The sequence below is a fragment of the Delphinus delphis genome, chromosome 7 (assembly GCF_949987515.2).
Source record: "Delphinus delphis chromosome 7, mDelDel1.2, whole genome shotgun sequence".
Lineage (NCBI taxonomy): Eukaryota > Metazoa > Chordata > Mammalia > Artiodactyla > Delphinidae > Delphinus > Delphinus delphis.
The window spans coordinates 72245695-72259576 of record NC_082689.1 but is presented as its reverse complement, the minus strand read 5'-3'; the positions used below and the strand labels follow the sequence as shown (position 1 = coordinate 72259576).

At 40.0% G+C, this 13882-nt stretch overlaps 1 protein-coding gene across 5 annotated transcripts in view; it reads left to right on the top strand.

Annotated features, from left to right (window-relative positions):
• Positions 1-13882, top strand: part of TANC1 (tetratricopeptide repeat, ankyrin repeat and coiled-coil containing 1) — a 229378-nt gene that overhangs the window by 67788 nt on the left and 147708 nt on the right. For 4 of the 5 annotated variants that reach the window (XM_060016743.1, XM_060016742.1, XM_060016744.1 and 1 more), the window contains exon 2: positions 4652-4731. The exons of the other annotated variant lie outside the window; for it this stretch is intronic. In XM_060016743.1, the coding sequence (XP_059872726.1) occupies positions 4671-4731 (61 nt within the window). In that variant the 5' untranslated portion in view covers positions 4652-4670. The remainder of the gene's footprint in view (positions 1-4651; positions 4732-13882) is intronic. 5 annotated transcript variants of the gene reach the window in all.

The window sequence follows — 13882 nt, the reverse complement described above, 5'->3', positions numbered from 1 at the left end:
TTCCTCCCAAGTATCTCTTGGATTTAACTGTTTTCTTGCATTCCTTGCAAATGAGAATATATAGGAATATTCTTTGTAATTTATAAACTGCTATGAATGTTGGTTAATTGCTTGATTTGGAGGAGATGGCTCATCTGTGTTCATTGCAGCCTAGTTAAATCTATCAACAAATACTGAGAACAGAGTGTGTGGGAAGGCTGTGTTCCGGCTTCTGTTTGCATCTATTAAAGAATAAACATAGTCCCTGCCCTCAGCGCACGGAGTCGATTTGAAATTTCATAAGTAGGTGTTATGGCACTCCAGAAGAGGAAAGTTTTAAGGCTGGTGTTATTCTATGATTTCAGACAAGGTGGTCATGGTTATGATACTGCCACTGGGATTGCAAACGGAAATAGATTTTTCTCTTACTTTTCAATCATCTCACTGTTTAATCTAGGATAACTTTTGTTATACACCTTTGTAATCACTGCGGAATGCTTTATTTAACACAGAACATGGAGACATTGTGCCTATCTCCAAAGAGTTTGTGTTAAAGGAGAAATCTAAGAAGTAAAAGTAAGCTCAATAGTTGGTTTAACTTCTGTGGGTTTTGAAAAGAAGAATCTATGGCATCTATGGCATTTGGGAAAGTTAGATGTCGAATGATAGTAGAAAAATAAGGAAATTTAGGTGACTTCAGATGATTGACCTAAAGGTAATGTCATATACTCACCTTACTTTCTTTGAAATGAACATTATAGGAAATTTTCTCCCATTAGATCATTTCAGTTGTTGTAATCTAGAGGCTGGTCTTTTCTCTCTTCCTCAAAAATATATGAAGAAACGAGAGCTGAAGTTCTCGACTTTTTCAAAGGTTTATTTTTACTTATTTTTTATTTTTAAATAGGACATATTCATTCTTTTTTTTAAAAATTAATTTAGTTTTGGCTCCATTGAGTCTTCCTTGCTGCGTGCAGTCTTTCTCTAGTAGCGGCGAGCAGGGGCTACTACTCTTCGTTGCAGTGCGCGAGCTTCTCATCGCGGTGGCTTCTCTTATTGCGGAGCACGGGCTCTAGGCGCGGGCTTCAGTAGTTTCAGCATGCGGGCTCAGTAGTTGTGGCGCACAGGCTTAGTTGCTCCATGGCAAGTGGGGTCTTCCTGGACCAGGGCTCGAACCCGGGTCCCCTGCATTGGCAGGCGGATTCCTAACCACTATACCACCAGGGAAGTGCCATCAGAGATTTATTTTTAAATCCTTAAATCCAGCCATATATTTATACTACTTGTGTGATAGAGGCTAAAGTTTTATGGGGCAGAAATTGAGGGATTCTATTTGGCCAGTATTTATTTGAGTTACACCTGTGCCTTTTGATCTATAGTATTTAAAGTGAAAAAGGACAGCCTTTCTTGTTTTATCCTATTATGCTTGTCCATAAGAACTTCCTTACATGTATGGTCCTCTAGTAGGAACCTGATACCTTCTGGCAGTTTCTTTTTGTGTGTCTGGAAGGCTGGTTTGCATCGTTTCTATGTGGTTCACTTCTGTAGCAGGGCAGTGTTCACCCTTTTTAGGGGAAAATTGTCAGGAGTTGAAGTTGCTACAGGAAGGGAAGTGATGCAGAAGGTGTCATTCAGGGAGAGCCCGCTGGCTGCCCTCATAAGACTGCTTCATGGTGGCATTTGCATTCAAGAATTTACCACTGTCTTCCTTTTGGTACTCAAACTGGAATCAGAAACTTAATATTCTTTATGTCTTAAATAGATGATACTTGGCAAAGTGATTCCCTTGAACAAAGCTCATGAGAGCTTTTGTTTAAAGCCAGAACACTGGTTTATTAATTTATTCCCAGAAGCATGTCTGTCAACAAGCTAGACAATTGTGTTGGGTGGACTAGACCAGCACACTCTCCCCCACTGTTGTTAGGTTAAAAAGCCAAATTAAGAGGCACTGCTCATTGAGAACAGGATCAGAAGAAGGGGAAGTAGTTATGATGCCAGTGTTTAATAGCACTGGGTCCGATAGCCTGATGGGTCTATTTCCAGAACTGGATGTGGGAGTATGTATTTATAAGTTCACAGGTACTGTCAGGTGTGCAGATAATCTTCTCTGGACTATACTGCCACCGTTGGCCCCTCCAGCCTATTACTAGAGTTGCTTTTTCTGACCACCTCGCTTCAGATGGGCATAGTCTTTAAAGGGTCTGTTGATGAGTGTCACGTTCCAGTTACATTTGTCAGGCCATGACTGATTGGGACTTTGCACAGCTCTACTCTGATCTGCATTAATTTCAGAATTTAACCCATGGGGAGCAGTCTTTGTTTTTCCTTTCTAGCTTGTGTGGGTATGGGGGTTCCTTAATTTTTGCACCCAGATATATAATCAGTTAAAGTTTCTCCATGTGCAGTTTGAATATCTTTTAGAGTATAAATTTAAGCTCTTTCCCTTGAGTTATTATTTAGGGAGGAAAACTAGAACTGGGAGAAGAACTTACAGCGAATAGCTGATAGCCTCTTCACTTGAGATCACTGATGGGGAAGATTTCACTATCCTGAAAACAGCTGAGCTCCGAAAAATAGACATCTAAGGTGTCTGGGATGAGATGCCCAAGTCCGTGTCTGCCAGTCCTTGCCCTGTGGGCTGTGTATTCCGAGTGGCATTGTAGATCTGTTGTGGGTTGGTGGTGACAAAGGTCATTAATCAGGGGCAGCTTCACCGCCGTGGTGGGGCCTGAGCTCTGTTCAGTGATCCAGGGAAACACGGGGAAAAGTTCCCTAAGGACCTTGGCCAAGCTTTGCTGGCCTGGCTCCATTGATATTTTTCTCTTATTCTTATTTCTTTAGTATGTAGTCTTTGCTAAATGACAAACTCTGAAGGGTTGGTTGATTTTTTTTTTTTTTTTTAATTTGGAGAAGAAAATGTCTGTGCTTACCAGGCATCTATTTTTTAACTCTTCCTACCGTTTTTTATGCCACGACATTTTGCATTGTTTCCTTCAAGCATGGCTGTCAGGAGAAATTTGTGTTTCCACAGCTCTCCTATGGAAGCACACTGTGGCCCACTTCCAGATTCAGTGTTTGCCCTTTATGTGAAACCCAAGTCTTTTCACAGGGGTCCATTCAAGTAGCATTTTTAAAAAGAATTAGGCTCTAAGCCATGCTCCTTTTGTGTGTAAAGACTTGTTTGTAAGATGATTTAACCCTAATAGGCTTCACTATGGCTTTTTCCAAATTATGCTTAAGATATTTACTTCCTTGTATCTTTCAGGTTGGTTGGTTTGTTGTTAATTTTTTTGATTGTTTGATTGCTGTTTCCCAAAGCTTTCATTGCTCTAAGCAGAGAGGTCAGCACTGGGGAAGAAGGACCCTTGCTGGGAGTCGCAGATTTGGATTCTGGCCCTGCTGTTAATTAGCTTCGTGACCCTGGGGCAAGTCAGCCTCCCAGGGTCTCTGTTTCTTCATCAGGAAAACAAAGGGCTTGGAAAAATAAATACAGGCCTGGACCCAATGATAAGAAAGGTCACCCTGGGTGCTTATGTTGTGCATGGCAGCACTTTGGGACCCTTCTTCCCTCTCAGTGGGCTCCACAAAACCTCGGCTCAACTCTGGGGTCGAGCACTTGTGCGGGGCATTATACAGAGACTGCTGGAAGCGTTGATGCTAACAAGGCAGGTTTTCTACAGAGGAGTCATCCCCTCTTTGTTTTCTTCAGCAGTAAGCTACTTGCCTCCTTCTACCTGCTTCTCCTTAGTGCGTTAACAAGGGTGTGATGGTAACACAACCCACTCAGATTTGTTACTGTTTTTGCTTTGTCTAGCCATCTCATCTGAGTTAGTGGAGGGAAGAGGGAGCTGGAGGAGACTGACTAACTGATGAAATAATGGTCCTTTTGTCTGTCTCTTTGCTGGAGGGGTGGTTTTATGTTTCACCTTAGGCCTGGGCCATTGTGTTGTTTTTATGTGCTCAGTACAACCCTGCTTAAAAATACAGCTCATTATTTAAAGGATTCAGCCGTGGGCCTGTTCTTCTTACCTCCCCCCACCCCTGCCCAAAAGTCATAACAATATGTGGTAAAAACCCATTGCAGTGTGTGCTGTTTGATCAGACACCCCAGACATCAGTGTTGAAATGTGTTCCCACTGTATTTATTTTGCAAATGTTTTTAAGGTATGTTTCATTCTGATTAACCTTCCACAATGTTTTCCTTATGGTTAAATAATCAGTAGCACCTGTAAAACATGCCTTTAACCATGTAGCTTTCCTTCTTAACCATTATCTTTTTGATTCTGTCTTAATGTTTTCTTTTGATGAATGGGGGTTGGGAGACCCACATTCCTATGCCAGATATCTTACAGTAATGTGTCCAGATTTAGCCTCATAACCTTAATTAGATGTGGAATGCTGAGAATGCGCTGTTGTTGTGTTTTTTTTAACTTATAACAAGACGGTGAACTTCTGATCACTTCATTAAACATTATAAAACACTCCTTGTGTCTTAGCATTTAGTTCCCCATGTTAGTTTATTCACAGAAAATTAATGTAAAACTCAAGGTACCTTTATATTATCCTAAGTGATCTGTTTGTTTGAAGACAAGTCACTGTTTGTGTCAATATGCAAGTTACGTTCCAATTTATAATACTTAATTCCTCTTCCCTCTTCTCCTTTTCTCTTTAGAAGCGAAAGAGTGTTGAAAATGTTAAAGGCTGTGCTGAAGAAAAGCCGAGAGGGAGGAAAGGGAAGCAAGAAGGAAACAGGTATGTGTCCAGGATTGAGTTGAGCTGAGCAAGCATGGTGGGCGTGAGCCAGCAAGGCCCCACTTAATCCAGGCGGGGCAGATGTTACTGCCTTGGGAATGGGTCAGAGAAGTGATATGGCTTAGAAGAAACAGCAACCTGGAGGCCATGAGAAACTAAATACGTTCGTGAGCTTTCTCCTGGGAAGTGCCTTTGAAGATTGAGTTTGGGTTCTGAACCAAATCCTTTCCCAGAAGATTTGTAAGGGTCATAATTTTAACAGGTCATTCAGATCCCGAGGCGGAGTTATAGACATTGAGGGAGAGCAGGTGTGTCCAGGAATTTGATTTCTAGAAAGCGCTTTCTCTTTTCCCACGCATGCTTGCATTTTATATGTTTGACCAACTGCTGGCTGACTGGTCTTCATCTTCTGAGTATCAGATTTTCCCCCTGACAGGTGTAGCCACACTCAATGCCAGGCTGCTAAGTTTTCATTATGATGAGAGCTACTTAATTTGGCTTGGATTTCACTCCTGTTGGGAGAGTTCTGGTGCATATGTGGTCATTGTGACTCTACGCTGCATTCCGTGTGATAAGCTACTGTAAGGTTATTTTGGGGACCACTCACCAGAAAAACTACATGTTATCTACCCGTCTTGCACAATAAAAATCTGTTAGCATGGATCGGTTTCCCTGAAATGTGCCGTTTCACTCAAACTCATGTTAATCCAGAGTCAGAGAATGGCTGGTGTCTGAGTTATTGTATATTGAATAACACTTCAGTTTTAATTTCTATTAAGGTATAAATAAGTAGGCTGAATTATAGTTAACTCTTTAATTCAAAAGATCTTGTAATGCCTTGTGGTAATATTGTTATATATGTTGTTTCTGTAAAAGAATAAGTGGACTTGTAAACTTTTTGGTTATGTGGAACCTTGACAAATTTTCTATTATTAATTTCCCTTTAACCAAACCTGCAAAAGGCAAACTTAACCTTAAAAGTGAGACTTTGTTGTAAAGTTGCTGATAAGATTCCATTAAAAGCCTCTCATTAATGCCTGGCTAAGCAGATGCAAAGAAAAGAAGAAACCAGTTTTTGATGATCGAAACAGGAGACCATAGGTTAGCTCTTAACCTTAGAAAATCAACTCCTAGCTTTGAATAATTAATTAGAATTGTTATTACGGGGAATTTTCAGTGCACATAATTTCTATCCAGGGGACCCTTCACCCTCTGCTGGGTTAAGGCCAAAACATCCTTCTCTTTAGTTCTCGAAAAGCTGTCTTAACAACAACAACAAAAAATTTTTCCCCAGTTTTGGCTCAACTGACACTCATCCTAGGAACTATGTTTGCTTCTTTACATGCCTTTGTAATTTCCAGGATAAAGTTAGATCCTAAAGCTGTCTGTTGGACTGGAGCTGCCAACCAGTGGGTTATTTTTCTCAGGGCCAGGGTCTCCAAGCCAAAACTCTCTGCTTAGTAATGGAGTCTTTCACAACAGGCTTACCATCCTCTTTGATCCGTGCCAGACTCATGTGAAATTACAGTATGTGTAATGATTTTCGGCACCCTGCCTTTCAGATGGGCCAGACAGTGAACACTGTTTGCGTTTGAAACTTTTCCAGTTGTAGAGCGTATTATTTGGGGTTTATTTCCCCCTTTGGTCTTTAAGAGCAACTATTGTGTTTTCTGAATCATTTCTTCATAATAATTCCCACACTTTGGCTTTTCACTAATGCAAACCAACTTGAAAAAGCAATGGGAACATTTCTCATAAAACATCTGTATGGTGTATGCCTTTTTTCTCTTAACTAGAACCTGGTTGTATTCCACTGGGGAACAAAGCAGATGGAATTTTAAATCTTGACGAAGTTATGTCACAAGATGATTGGGGAAAATACTTGGAATTTGACCATTCATGTGTTGAGCTCTGTGCCAGCTCTCATTATATAAGTAAATCACAGCTAAGTTTCTCTGTAAATTAAAGCTGGCTAATCTACTGAGACCGCTGTGAAACTTGGGTAATAATATCTGCTGCAATATGGAAAAATTTTGCTCTACTGTTTCCAATTAAACCAATCTTTGTTGTAAAGACAAAGGAAAATTCATTTTTATGTACTTGAACTCACAGTCACAGAAATTTAGAAAATATTTGTCTAAAATTTTGAGTTCAGATTTTCATATCCTTTGTAGATTGTTGTTACAGACAATCTTGAGCTACACTTTTATGTTGAACCTGTTTTGAGAATTTGGAAAATCACTGAGTTAAACTTAGTATTCTTCAAAAGAAAACAAATATTTTTCATAAGTATTGAAGTTTTTATATCCTCGGCGCCTGTCCCTAAAAGAAAATGTCACTTTATTGGTAAAATTTTAGCAGGTATTGAAATTTAAGTTATATGTATATAAGGATATTTCAAGTATTATGTACAGTGAGATATCAAATTACTGAAAGTTATTGAAGTCATTGAGTCAGCTCTAAAAATAGCAAAATTACTTTTTGATGATTTTTTTTATACCTAGGAAATGCTTATAGCTGAGCAAAAAGTATTTTCTGGAGGCTGCAGAATCACACTGGAGAATGCAGTATTAAAAACTTTAAAGTTTTTTTGGAAACGACATTTACCTTGTTTCCACTAGTCCATCAGTGCAAAGGAGTTCTCTTGACCTTGAGTCAGGCCTAAGGGAGCAAAAATCAATATTAAACCATAATGTGGGGAAGGCAAGACGAGGGCATCTATTTTTTCTTTCCCTGCTGTTATGTTAGGACCTTGATCTAAAACAAGCGGATGAGGTGTTATCTTTATTTTGAAGCTCTCTAGAGAGGTCTACAACCTTCTACCACATGTGTAAGTGACCTTTACTATCAGCAAACTTTCATGTCACTATCATTAAAGTTCCTTCATTTAAAAGTAATTATTGAACTCTTTTTTTTTTTTTTGGTCTTGTCCGGTACGCGGGCCTCTCACTGCCGTGGCCTCTCCTGTTGCGGAGCACAGGCTCCGGACGCGCAGGCCCAGCGGCCATGGCTCACGGGCCCAGCTGCTCCGCGGCATGCAGGATCCTCCCGGACCGGGGCATGAACCCGCGTCCCCTGCATTGGCAGGCGGACCCTCAACCACTGCGCCACCAGGGAAGCCCTACTGAACTCTTAAGATTTCAGAGTATAAAAAAAAAAAGATTTCAGAGTATTGATGTCAAACCTGGACCTAGTAAGAGTTTAGAGTGGATATAAGAGCAGCATAGGAAATTAGCAGCACTGTTTAGAAAATGAAAAGGAAAAAAGTCTCATTTTATAATAGAAACAGAAACTTTAAATATCAACCTAAGAAGAAAGGTACAAGCCTTATATTGAAGAAAATAAAACTTTGTTGAAGGACTTACAGGAAGACTGAATAAATGGAAAGAAATACTGTATTTCTGAATGGGCAAATTTATTATTTTAAACTGACTAGCTCTTACAAAATTATCTATACATGCCATTTAATCTCTAATGAAATCCCAACTATTTTCTTTTTTTTTGAAGATGTTGGGGGTAGGAGTTTATTAATTAATTAATTTATTTTTGCTGTGTTGTGTCTTAGTTTCTGTGCGAGGGCTTTCTATAGTTGTGGCAAGCAGGGGCCACTCTTCATCGCGGTGCGCGGGCCTCTCACTGTCGCGGCCTCTCGTTGCGGAGCACAGGCTCCAGATGCGCAGGCTCAGTAGCTGTGGCTCACGGGCCTAGTTGCTCCGCGGCATGTGGGATCCTCCCAGACCAGGGCTCGAACCCTTGTCCTCTGCATTAGCAGGCAGATTCTCAACTAGTGCACCACCAGGGAAGCCCCAACTATTTTCTTTTTAAAGACGTAATTTTTTTTAGAGCCAGTTTTAGGTTCACAGCAAAATTGAGAGGAGGGTGCAGAGATTTTCTGTATACCCCATGCCTCCACTCATTCCTAGCGTCCCCATTATCAATGTTCTCCTATCAAGGAGGTATATTTGTTACAACTGATGAACCTACATTGACACATCCTCACCCGCAGACCATAGTTTACATTAGGGGTCACTCTTGGTGTGGGACATCCTGTGGGTTCGCCCAAGTATATAATGACATGTATTCACCATCATAGTATCATACCGAGTACTTTCACTGCCCTAAAAATCCTGTTTTGTTTTGCTTTTGACATAGTTGATTTTAAAATTCATCTGGAAGTGAAAATGCTTAAGAATAACCAAGGAGAAATTGAAAGTGTGGGGCAGGTACGTCAAAAGGGCTGAGCCTGGTTCCCATGCCTGGATTCTGGCTGTAGGAGAGGCTGAGCAAGTGTGTATTTGGACTTCTTAGCTTCTCTAGGGCAAGGTGGACTTCATCTCCCACCAAGATGTGCGTTAGGGAGGATTCTCAGTTGTAGACATTTGCAGGTCCTCTCCACTTCAAAAGCTAACCAACACAGATATCTAGTATAGCTTATTATAATAGGTACTGCTTCCACAGAGCAAGTACATGTCTTGGCTAGTTTTTTGGACTTTTTTTCTTACTGGTCTCCAAGAAATGAAACCTAATTTTATCTAACATCTACGATGTAATCAAATCTCACTGTTGATAGTGGTTTTGTTTTTTTCCTTTTAACCCTGGAAATAGTGACACCAATCTGGATGCATTAGATGGGCAAAGCCTCTTACCCTCCTAGAAAGGGCTAGTCCCTCTCTCTCTCTCTCTGTGTCCCTTTTGCCTCTGCCAATCTTGAAGCCATAGTCTCTTGACCTGTCCAGCTCTCCTACTTGCCCGCTATTGGTGTGGAAGTATTGGGTTGGCCAAAAAGTACCTTTGGTTTTTAAGTAAAAATAAGACACATTTTTCATTTTCACCGAGAACTTTATTGAACAACGTATTCACCCTTTTGTTCCACAGGCAACTTCATAATTCCATCTTACCCAAATTTTTTATCTTTTTGAGCAAAGAACTGTTCCAGGTGCCTTTTACAGTCTTCCAGGGAATTGAAATTTTTTCTATTAAGAGAATTTTGTAAAGACCTAAATAAATGGAAATCCGAAGGTGTAATGTTTGGTGAATACAGCGGGTGAATCAAAACTTCCCAGCCAAGCTGTAACTGTTTTTGGCTGGTCAGCAAAGAAACATTCGGTCTTGCGGTATCCTGATGGAAGATTATGATTTTTCTGTTTACTAATCCTGGACTCTTTTCGTCAAGTGCTGCTTCCAGTTGGTCTGACTGGGAGCAGTACTTGTTGGAATTAGTTGTTTGATTTTCTGGAAGGAGTTCATATAAAGGACTCCCTTCCAATCCGACCATATACATATCACCTTCTTTAGCCTTTCGTGTGGTTGGTGGTGGTTTATTTCGCTTGCCCCAGTCCACCTTATTGTATAGTATCCACTTTTCATCGCCCTCACAATTTGTTGTAAAAACTGAAAGTTTTCATTACGTTTAAGTAGAGAATCCCATGCGGAAATATGGTCAAGAAGGTTTTTTTCGCTTAACTTATGTGGAACCCAAACATCAAAGCGATGAACATAACCAAGCTGGTGCAAATGATTTTCAACGCTTGATTTGGATATTTTGAGTATGTCGGCTGTCTCCTGCGTGGTATATAACTTTGATTGTTCTAAGTGTCTTGATTTGCTCACCTGGTCTACCTGACCGTGGAGCATCGTCCAGCGAGAAATCTCCAGCACGAAACTTCGCAAACCACTTTTGACATGTTCACTCAGTCACAGCATCTTCTCCATACACTGCACAAATCTTTCTTTGCGTTTCAGTTGTGTTTTTACCTTTCTTGAAATAATAAAGCATAATATGCCAAAAATGTTGCTTTTTTCTTCCATCTTCAATATTAAAATGGCTACACAGAAATTCACCAATTATAATGTCTTTTTTTTTAAAATGCATGCTGATATGACAGATGTCACATACAATCTAACAGAATTGTTTGGAATGAAGTTAAAGACAACTAAGTGCTACCAGAGTCATCTTACAGAAAAAACAAACAAACCTTTTGGCCAACCCAGTAGCTCCAAGTTGAGGCAGAAGAGCAAAGTTTGGTGAACTCTTACTTGTGGTATTGTCTCAATTAAAATATAGACTGATTAAGGTTGCTAAATATGCCAAAATAATTGTTTATTAGGCTTTTCCTTTCAGTTTAATTATTGGTGTTCTTTTTTCAGCAGGGGGGCTTAGTTTGAAGCAATTTATTTAAAAATTTTGACCTTCACTGTTTCATCATTAAAACCCAGCTAGTTGGCTCAATACACTTGTAATTAATGGTGTTAATTAAGGCATTGGATGGTCCCTAAGCTTGAATGTGTCCTGAATCTGTTAGCTTTGCATCTAATCCTTCACTTTGAATTTGTAGTAAAAGGAAGCTGTTTGCCTCTAAAGTTTAAAAGCCATTGATGTGATTGTTAAATGTGGTATTTTAAGCCATTCCAGGCTGCAGTCTGGCTTTCAGTGGTACCTTCTAAAAATGCCTCAATACAAACGATGCTTTGTTTTATCCGGAAAATCTGAAGCTGCTTTTGATTATTCTCTGCTGCGTTGCCCATTTTTTGTGGCTGTGGACTGTTATTGAGGAATTTAGTGCAGGGACTGTCTTGCTGAGCTGCGGATATTTGGTATCTTGTTGGTAACTGACTCAAAAAATGTTTCCGAAGCAACCAAATAAGCAGAAATAGTTCAGTCTAAAGGTATTGTATTTCTATTTACCAGAGCATTTAAATAAATTCTGCAAAATCCTGTAGGACAGGATTTGAACATAGAATGGAACAGGCTGGTTACTAGTAGGAGTGGGAATGCTGTTCCCTCTGGTTCCATTGGTCCCTTCATCAGTTTTTCTCTGTCACCCCTCACACCTCAGAGTCTCGAAAAAGCACAGACTTTGGAATCTGAAGATGCAAATTCAAATCCTAGCTTGTTCACTTCCCTGTGTACTTGGATAAATTTCTTAACCTATTTAAGCTACCCTACAGGGATGTTGTTAGGGTTAAATAAGATAACCTGTCTACAGAAGTGCCTTGCTTGACATATGGCTTCTGCTAGATGTTCAGTTTCTTTCTCGAGAAAACTGTTTGGTACTTTAAAGAACAAACAAAATCCTTCTAAAACATCTTGTTCCTTCCCTGTTGATCTCAGGCAAGAGAATGATGTTCTAGAAGCTTCTATCCATGATGTCCTCTCTCTAAATACAGATTCTGCCGTTGACTTTGGATGCTAAAGGCTCTTCTGCCATCTTTAGCCTTTTCCTCATGATAAAACCGAAGCAGCTCTGAGTCATCTGTCTGTTGTATGGTGATTATACTTTGATTTATAACTTGTTTTACCTTTAACCTGTATCATGTCACTTGCATTTTATCCTTTTTTCTTGGTGAAGTTAAACTGAGAGGCTTTTCCCCTTACTAAAGAAATTTCGGGAGTTAGCAAGCAGCCTTAAGAATAGATTTCTAAGAACAGTTTATAAAGTTGCTGAGATGTTTCATTTCAACATATCCTTATTAGTAAAGGTCTTTATATGTGGAAGGCGCCATTGCCCATCCTCTTTATAGCTTCCCCATACATTTTAGGGATATATAAAGTATGAAAGAGAAGGATGGGCACAAATACCGAGCATTTATCATGTGTGTCAGGCACTATACATAATGGGCCACGGCTGGTCCATCTGAGCTGTTTCCTATGAGAGGCGTAATTAGAGAAAAGTCTGGACTGAGAAGGTGAAATCAAGACTTATCCTGGATCTTCCCCTTTTTATGGCCAATACAACCTCTAGCAAGTCACAGCCTATCTGAATCATCATAAAGGATGTAGCAAAATTCTCAGATGACAATATTTATTTACTTGGGTCCCTTTTTGTATGTATATGTGTAAATGCAACAAGAAAGCTAATACAGAAATATAATAATTCAGAGTCCATTTTTATGTCAAACCTAATTTCATTTCACAGATTTTTGTTCATGCAAGCTGCTTTACTGTTAAAAAACAAAAAACAACCAATGGTCTTAGTTTCTATAGACCAGGTCTTCAGAGAGTCTTGTCGTGTATAGCTTAATTCTCATTAAAAGCTCCATATTTGAATTTTCATGTGACCTATTTGCATAAGTTTTATACGTATTCTACAGAAATGTAGAAAACTGGATTTGATGTAATCTATTGGCAAACATAGTTCCTGAGAGGGGAGATAGGCTACCAAAAATTTTGACCTAGGTTGGCTTCTTTTCTCCATGCAGGATGGTCTAAACTAAATGATTCTTCTTTTAGGGATTGAGGGCTTTGACCTTATACTTGTCCTGCTGTCGACAGACGGCCATCAGGGGTAACCCGTTGGGTAGCCCTAGCCTTGGTATACAGCATCAAATTGGGAAACCCTTATTCATATTGGAAATCATGGAGTTGGAATGTAGGATCTGTGTCTGTCTCTCACTCCCCCTCTCCCTTTCGTGGCAGGCTGGTTATAACACATCAGGCATCAGCGGTGCCAATATAGAATCAGAGATTCTTGTCCTGTGTTCTGGTGACCACAGCACTGTCATGGGGGTCAGGGTGAAATAAGACTTTAGAGCTGATTTTTAATTCTTCATTCTCAAAAGTTTGTGTGAGAGTTGTCCATTTTTAAGGGACTTTGGGAGCATCATACTGCTACATTGGGTACATGATGACATTCTTTGTGCCCTGAGACTGTTCCAGAGCCCAGAGTACTCAGTAATAATGATGTCTCTGATATAAGACATACACATAGGGGCCTATAATGGTTTGGGCACTTGTCTGGATTTTATATAGAACATGGAACTGGCTGGTAGCAGAGGAGAAGAGGATGCAAACTCTGGGTTGAGGATGGAAGAGAGCCACCTGTGCACTGCTACCTTCCTGATGATCTTACGTTTGGTTCTCAAACAATTTATATGTTAATGTCTCGTATCTTTGCGAGGGCTTGTTTGCCTCCCACCTTACCAACCCACCCCAAGAAAGTTTTCTACATAACTTTAGAGTTATGTAGAAAACTTCCTTCCAGGTACCAGATGTTAAAAATATTTTGACTTCTGATGGCACATTTTCTTGTTGTCTTAGTTTGGGCAGCCATAACACAATGCCAGAGATTGAGTGGCTTAGACAACAGAAGTTTATTTTCTCACAGTTCTGGAGGCTAGAATTCTGAGCTCAAGGCACCAGCATGATCAGGTT